Source organism: Sinocyclocheilus grahami, unplaced genomic scaffold, assembly GCF_001515645.1.
Source record: "Sinocyclocheilus grahami isolate Dianchi unplaced genomic scaffold, SAMN03320097.WGS_v1.1 scaffold349.1, whole genome shotgun sequence".
Classification (NCBI taxonomy): domain Eukaryota; kingdom Metazoa; phylum Chordata; class Actinopteri; order Cypriniformes; family Cyprinidae; genus Sinocyclocheilus; species Sinocyclocheilus grahami.
In genome coordinates, this window is record NW_015505528.1 from 679,540 (window position 1) to 688,221 (window position 8,682).

At 33.7% G+C, this 8,682-nt stretch overlaps 1 protein-coding gene across 1 annotated transcript in view; it reads right to left on the minus strand.

Annotated features, from left to right (window-relative positions):
• Positions 1–1,014: 1,014 nt before the first annotated feature.
• LOC107548528 (aldehyde dehydrogenase 2 family member) overlaps positions 1,015–8,682 on the minus strand; it is a 12,928-nt gene continuing 5,260 nt past the window's right edge. Inside the window, exons 6-12 of the mRNA XM_016229242.1 lie at positions 8,394–8,507; positions 6,691–6,793; positions 4,103–4,287; positions 3,759–3,923; positions 1,970–2,127; positions 1,738–1,852; positions 1,015–1,413 (exon numbers count right to left, since the gene is read on the minus strand). Of these exons, the coding sequence (XP_016084728.1) occupies positions 1,381–1,413; positions 1,738–1,852; positions 1,970–2,127; positions 3,759–3,923; positions 4,103–4,287; positions 6,691–6,793; positions 8,394–8,507 (873 nt within the window). The 3' untranslated portion in view covers positions 1,015–1,380. The remainder of the gene's footprint in view (positions 1,414–1,737; positions 1,853–1,969; positions 2,128–3,758; positions 3,924–4,102; positions 4,288–6,690; positions 6,794–8,393; positions 8,508–8,682) is intronic.

Sequence of the window (8,682 nt, forward strand, 5' to 3'; positions counted from 1 at the left end):
TATACCTGTCTAACAAAATACTAAATTAATTCAGCTGGACACACTTTCCTTATTTTTTCCACAACAAATGGCCAAGCAAGCGCAGACACTGACAAGATACGCGATACAGAACGAGACCAAACGCGATTTCAGCACGTCTCCACACAGTAAACAAAACAAGCGTTTCCTAGCAACGACAACGGCACTAAACACTAATGAGACAGTAAATACACTTACGAGCTGCTTTTAACTTCTGCTGATAAAGACTGCTTCTCTCAAAGTGTATTTCTCTTTTTTATTTTTGTTTTCTTCGCGTACAAAAAGTATTCTCATTGCTTCATAAAATTCAGATTGAACCACTGATGGCAGATGGACTATTCTGATGATGTCTTTCATACTTTTCTGGACCTTGACAGTGTAATTTACTTGGCAGTCAATGGGACAGTCACAAGCCTCCCGGTTTTCATCCAAAATATCTTAAATTGTGTTCCGAAGATGAACGAAGTTTTTACGCCTTTGGATATTATCATTGGCCACATATAAAAATTTTTACTTTTTGGTAAGAGATAACAGAGTAGTGTGTTATTGGTGATGAAGGAAAGAAGTCAAACACTGTCTAGAATATGTAAAAAGTAAATCAAATATAAAATATGAATAAATGTGTAAGCGCTGTAAAATGTAACAGAATTAGTACTTTTTTTCATTTTCTCTTTTACATTCTATCCCTGCTTATCCACTACAGAGTCGACCTAGAATATTTACATATTTACGGTCACAAATAGGCTGATATATATGGTTTACAAACACATTGTTAGCCACTTTAGAAATATAAAACCGAAAAACTGAGAAATATGCACATGCACTATAACAATCAATATACAAAATAATTTTTCAAGTGGGCAATCATATCAAACAAATATGTTTGATCCATTTATTTTTGTCTGTATATTATTACAAAAAGGTTTAATCAGAAAAGGATAAATATTTATGCAAAGTGAGAAGAAATGAATGAATTAATAAAAATGAACAAATGAATAAAACCAAAAATCTGAAGCATTCATTTCACAAATCAGCACATGCATGCAAATAATTGTAGTGATTATGCGGTCTATATAATGCTTGAATTAAACAGAATGAAGTCAGCCCAATACACATTTTCCCTCCTTTTGTCTGGTGGTGGATAATCAAGCAATATCTTTTGTAAAATCAACTATACAGTACGTGACTAACTAATCATCACTGCCAAAACAAAATTTATACTAAACGCTTATTATTTTTCAGTAGAAATCAACACATTAATTATGCTAATGCATGAGATTCATAGTAATCATAGTACATTTTAATAATGGCTGGCATGGCTCTTATAATTAGGAAATGGCTTCCTTAAATTAATTCATCCATTTACGAATTTTTCTGAGGGACCTTAATTGTAACCTGTGGAGGAAAAGATTTAGTAAATGATAAATGACAGAATTAATGAGCTGCAATATAGAGATTTCTGATTAAAAATAGATCTAAAACACTTCATAAACAAATAAATAAATATATTAAAACTTATAAAATAAAAAAATATAGCTTAATCTACTTGGCATCTTCTAATTTGAAATAAGCAACTTTACAGTAACCAATCACTGTGGGAAATCAATTTGGGCAAATGGAGATTATAAGACAGATACAAGTGTAACATTTATAGTTTACAATAAAGAGTGAATTATGAATAATGAGTGCACTTTTATATATCTGATAGCAAAAGCTTACCGTTTTGACCTCTGTGTAGTTGTCCAGTCCGTACTCTCCTAACTCACGACCAATTCCTGAGGCCTTGTATCCTCCAAATGGAGCCTGAACTCCGAACACGTCATAACAGTTAATCCTAAGAAAAGAATATGACAAGTACAAACCACATTTCAGAAAACAGCAAAGGTGTCTGATATACCAATATCCAAGATATGCAATTCCTTTCAAATAATGAAGCATATCGCATGCTCACCACACAGTGCCAGCGCGCAGGCCGTGGGATATGTAATGGGCCTTATCAATGTTTTTGGTAAAAACAGCAGCTGCAAGGCCGTATTTGCTGTCATTGGCTCTCTCAATCACTTCCTCTAAAGATTTAAACTTCAGAATTTGCATCACAGGTCCAAAGATCTGATAGTATTAAAAAGGAATAGCATGTTATATAATTTTACTGGAAGAAATTCTTACAGCAAAATGGAATGAGTAGATCAAATCTAAATAGAAATGCATCTATTCACCTCCCTGTGTACATAATGGCATAAATTGAGCCATATTATTATATTATGGCAAGTTAAAATGTGTATGTATAATGGCAGATATACAGTAGCTCCTTTGAGGTAAATCTGAAAGAAAAGACTAAAAATAATCATATTATTATGGTTATATTGTGATTTGTGGTGAGATGTGATTGGTGATCTTCCCTACATATCTGGTTAAGTGATGCTACGTCTGAATTTGTGTAACGTCAAGTTTGTACAGCATTTGATGAAGTATGTATGTGTGCAATATTAATACAATCTGAAAAAAACAATAATAATTCTTTGCATAGCAATCCATTAAATTCCTCTTCCTGTTATCAAAATGAATTACCATATTTGGCGTTAAGTGAATAAAAGCCTAAATAAAATCTGTTAATCAAAGTTATCACATCTTCAGAAGACTTGGACTGAATTGCTTGATTCATATAGATTATGTTTACAATGTCTTTATGAAATTTTCAAAAGATGGACAGAAATAAGAGAAAACACATCTCTATTTGTGTTCTGAAGATGAGCGAAACTTGTATAGATTTGGAAGCAGGGTTATTATAGTTTACTAAAACTAAAACCCTTAATTACCATATTTGGCGTTAAGTGAATAAAAGCCTAAATAAAATCTGTTAATCAAAGTTATCACATCTTCAGAAGACTTGGACTGAATTGCTTGATTCATATAGATTATGTTTACAATGTCTTTATGAAATTTTCAAAAGATAGGACAGAAATAAGAGAAAACACATCTCTATTTGTGTTCTGAAGATGAGCGAAACTTGTATAGATTTGGAAGCAGGGTTATTATAGTTTACTAAAACTAAAACCCTAAAAATATATATTTTTGTTATTTGAAATAAAATAAATGTTAATTGAAATAAAATAAAAATATTTAAAAAAAAAAACTTTAAACTTATTTAACTGACATAAAAATTAATTAAAAAAAAAACTTTATAGACAACTAAAAGACATACAACAAAATTAAAATGGAAAATCCCCCAAAAAACTAACAAACAAATACAAATTTCCTAATCTCAACAATCCAGTTATAAAAATATATATTTTTATTTGAAATAAAATAAATGTTAAGTTATATAAAATAAAATAAATATTTTTAAAAATGTTATACTTATTTAACGGACATACAAATTTATGAAAATTTTATAGACAACTAAGACATAAAACAAAACTAAAATGAAAATGGGAAAAAAATATATATATATTAATTTCCTAATCTCAACCAATCCAGTTATTTACCAATCACAAAATGTGTTTAGTTAACACTAATTATTTATGTTAATATTTATTCATTGTCATTAATACTAATCATTTAGTTAAGACTGATTATTAATGCAGGAAATATTAAATAAACATATCTGGAAGCTTATGGAAAGCAAGATGAATGGAAACCTACTAGATCTCATCTAGACGTTTAGTGAGAGCTCAAAAGTTGATTATGAAGTGAATGGAAAGGCCTTTTCCTTAGTCATGTGTTAATTAAAGTACACACACCTCCTCCCGAGCAATTGTCATGTCATCTTTAACATCGCCGAAGATAGTAGGCTGGATGAAGTAGCCGCGGTCAGCTGCCGGTCCGCCGCCGCACATGAGCTTAGCGCCCTCACGCTTCCCACTGCTGATGTAGCCAAGAATCTTCTGGAACTGTTCCTCATCCACCTTCAGCAAAGAGAGGAAATAATAACGGATGCATTACCAGAGCACTATGCTGACCGAGGGCTTCATAAATTAGTTACATGTATGTTCTTAGAAGAGCAAAAGAAGTCAACAGGATGTCCTTACAAAAGCACACATGTACCTTTATATATAAGCTTTATAGATTTATGGCTGAACTGTACCTGGGGGCCCTGCTCCGTGTCTAAGTTAAAGGGATCTCCTACAATCCTCTTCTTAGCTCTCGCTACGCTTCGCTCAACAAACTCATCATAGATGCTCTCCTGTACATACGTGCGAGATCCTGCACAACAGCACTGGCCTTGGTTGAAGAACAGGGCAAAATGGGACTGCTCCACTGCCTCCTCCACTGCAAACACAAATATACTTTCATTAGAATGATCAGCATACTTATTTACTGTTAAAAGGGTCATCATGATATGAGGAATCAAATTTTACTTCTATTTTTTACATTTTACCATTCCAAACCTATATGACTTTCTTACTTCTGTGGAACACAAATTAAGGTATTTAGAAAAAGGTCTTAGTGTTTTTTGTCCATAAAATGAAAGTGACTGGTGTCCAGCATTGTTTTGGACCATACAGATTTTATTGGCAAAAACAGCTGAACATTTTTCTAAATATCTTCTTTTGTGTTCTACTGTTTCTAAGAAAGCCATACAGGTTTGGGACGATGTGAAGGTGAATAAATCAACTCTGTGCAGTGGTGTACTGAAATGAGGAGGCAAAGTCCTCAAGAGGCGGCGGGATTTATCGCATGAACCACAGCCGACCATAACCAGTCATATCGAATCATATCTCACGTGACTTTCCCCCATTCATTCTCAATTACTCCCCACCAAACTCACTGCACACTTTAGGGGGTCTGTTAAAACTCAATGGGCTCAGGGGAGGCGAGAAAGACGTGGACTCCCGCTGTAACTTTACCTGCTGGTGTTGCTGTTGGACAATGTTTTTTTTTAGAAAACCGAGTGATTTATACACTTTTTAATGTTATATTTTGTAATACTGGTGTTGTTTTATTTTTGTACTACAAATTTTACTCTGCCTCCTTAGGAGACACTGCCTCCTTTGCCTCCTTGGAGGAAATGCCTCTGAGATATATATATATATATATATATATACAAGCTACCGTTCAAAAGTGTGGGATCAGTAAGACTTGTAATGTTTTTTAAAGAAGTCTCTTATGCTCATCAAGGCTGCATTTATTTGATCAAAAAAACAGAAAAAAAAACCGTAATCTTGCAAAATGTTATGACAATATAAAAATCCTAAATCTAATTTATTCCTGTGATCAAAGCTGAATTTTCAGCATCATTACTCCAGTCTTCAGTGTCACATGATCCTTCAGAAATCATTCTAATATTCAGATTTATTATCAGTGCTAGAAACTGTTTGCTGCTTAATATATTTTTGGAACCTTTGGAAATTTAATTGAATTGATATTTTTTTCAGGATTCTTTGATGAATAAAAAAGTTAAAAAGAAGAGCATTTATTTAAAATAGAAATCTTTTCTAACAATATACACTACCGTTCAAAAGTTTGGGGTCAGTACATTTTTATTGTTTCTTATTTTGAAAGAAATTAAAACTTTTATTCAGCAAGGATGTGTTAAATTGTTAAGAAGTGATAGCAAATTTATTTTGTAGAAAAGATTTATATTTTGAATAAATGCTGTTCTTTTTACCTTTTTATTCATCAAAGAATCCTGAAAAAAGTATTACAAGTCTCACTGATCCTAAACTTTTGAACGGCAGTGTATATTAAAATAGAAAAACGTTATTTTACATCATAATAATTTTTCACAATATTAATTTTTTTCCTGTATTTTTGATCAAATAAATGCAGCCTTGATGAGCATAAGAAACTCCTTTAAAAAACAATAAAAATAGTTCTGTTCCCAAACTTTTGAACGGTAGTGTGTGTGTATATATATATACACACACACACACACATACAGTGGGTACAGAAATTATTCAGACCCCCTTAAATTTTTTTTGAATTCATTGCCAAGAGAAAATGTGACAAGCCGTTGGCAACAGATCTGCAGTTTCTGCTATCCAAATTAGCTTTAAACACACACAAAAAATAATTTCTGTGACCTATTTTGTGCATTTCCGACAACTTCAGCACTTCTAAAAAGGTTTGAAATTGGTGGACAATACAGTACTCTATATACAAGCAATGCAACGCGACATGAATAAATTATGCAGATACTTTAATTATTTCACTGTATGTGTTTATACTGATGCTTGGTGATTGAAGTTATTTTTCAGTTGTTTGGTGATGGAAAGCTATATTTGTGGTTGTCACCATCAGTGTGGTTTGTGTGTTGAAGGATGAGGTCCTTGCATGTCTGTTTGTTTGTTTGTAAACTGTGTCGCCAGTGTGCTGACTGCATTTTGACAATGGCGAACAAAGAATGTTTATTCAGCAGTTACATGTATATCTCCCCTCAGGCCACCTGTATAGCCTGTGGGGCAGGCCAGCACTGCCTTTAAGCTCAAAGAAGTTTGCGTCATTAAGTCTTTAAAAACAGAGCGTTTTATCTAGATAGATAGAGGCAGGGTGGAAATGGTTATGTACTATTAAATAATAACATCTGTAAAAACTTTACTAAAATGATACAACATTATAGGTGGACCTCAAGGAAAATAATAAAATATCATGACCCGTTTGATTTGCCATATAAATATAAAACACCAATAATCGAATAAAATGCAGCAGGGGTCAGGATAAATATGAACTCACTATTAGCATCTGATAGAACGATGTTTGGACTCTTTCCTCCCAGCTCCAGTGTGACCTTCTTCAGATTGCTGGTACTTGAGGCTTTCATGATGAGGTGACCCACCTGTAAAACCACAGTAAGACACTCCAGTAAACAAAACAAATTTACTGTAAATTGCAAATATAATATAAAAGCCTAGGTATGCTGACCTACCAAATACTCAATACCATCTTTGCTACCACAGCAATATTCAGTAGCAGCTAATATGCTAATGAGCACACTTGTTTATTTCATTATTAAAATTAAGCATTACAAATAGGTCTGGTTTCATATACAGGGCTTAAATTAAGCCAGGATTATTCCATACTTCAATCAGGACATTTAAGTAGCTTTTATAAATGTGCCTGAGGATTTTTTTTTTATATAAATTAAATAAAATGTTAAGTTTTATTTTGAAATGAAAATGATTAGATTCTTAGATTAGCTCAATACGAATAAATTGGCGGTGCCGATAGCCTTGTGTTTAGTTCGTCGACATATAGCGCAACTGTGCTCACGGCAACCTGAGTTCGATTCCTGCCTCGAGGTCCTTTGCCGATCCTGCTCCCCTCTCTCCACCCAATGCTTTCCTGTCAGCTCTCCACTGTCCTCTCACATTAAAGGCATAAAAACCCCATAAATATAACTTAAAATAAAAAAAAAAAAAAAAAAATGTTTAGGCTGCATTTACACCATACAGACCCAAGATTTTTTAAACAAATCAGATTTTTCCCACCTGCTGACATTTATTATTTATTAAGTCATAACTGACATTAAAGGGATAGTCCACCCAAAAAATATTCTGTCATCATGTCGTTCCAAACCCAAAAGACCTTGCTTCATTTTTCAAACATAAATGAAGATATTTTTAATGAAACCTAAGAGTTTTCTGTCCCTCCACTGAAAGTGGTGTTTCTTCCACGATTTTGGGTTTGGAACGACATGACAGTGAGCAAATAATAACAAAATAATCACATTTTTGGGTAAACCATCCTCACCAAGATGGGCATTCTGACTAAAAAGTGCATAAATCATGGTACAAAAGTCTCAGACACAGTAGATGATTCAAAAAACCATTTGTTTTATTTATATATTTTACTTTAGTGCGCACATTTTACATTTCTAGACAAGTTTGCAAATATCGTAATAAAGCAGCGAGATCTACAACATATGGAATGGCCCACGCTTCACATTAAAGGCATAAAAACCCCATAAATATAACTTTAAAAAAATTAAAATAAAAAAAAATGTTTCGGCTGCATTTACACCATACAGACCCAAGATTTTTTAAACAAATCAGATTTTTCCCACCTGCTGACATTTATTATGACAGTGAGCAAATAATAACAAAATAATCACATTTTTGGGTAAACCATCCTCACCAAGATGGGCATTCTGACTAAAAAGTGCATAAATCATGGTACAAAAGTCTCAGACACAGTAGATGATTCAAAAAACCATTTGTTTTATTTATATATTTTACTTTAGTGCGCACATTTTAAATTTCTAGACAAGTTTGCAAATATCGTAATAAAGCAGCGAGATCTACAACATATGGAATGGCCCATGCTGACAGAAATTTGTTAACTGGGTTAAGTATAATTTCTGTAGTGCTGAAAGAAGACTTTTTGCACAGTACTGTACTTATCCAAGAAATATCCATTACTGAAGAAAATCCTCTTACCTCAGTGGAGCCAGTGAACGCTACTTTGTCCACATCCATGTGAGATGCGATGGCTGCCCCTGCTGTGGGACCCATTCCTGGGACAATGTTGACGACACCAGCAGGGAAACCCACCTACAACCAATCAAGATGGTGATCAGGTGGGTAAGCAAAATGATGGTGATCTTGTGCATGTTAACAATGCGCATTTGATGGTGTTTCAACAGTGCACTCAGTATGGCTTCACTCAGTGCCGATCCTAGACTTATGGGGGCCCTACGCAAAACTGTCGGGTTGGGGGGGGGGGGGG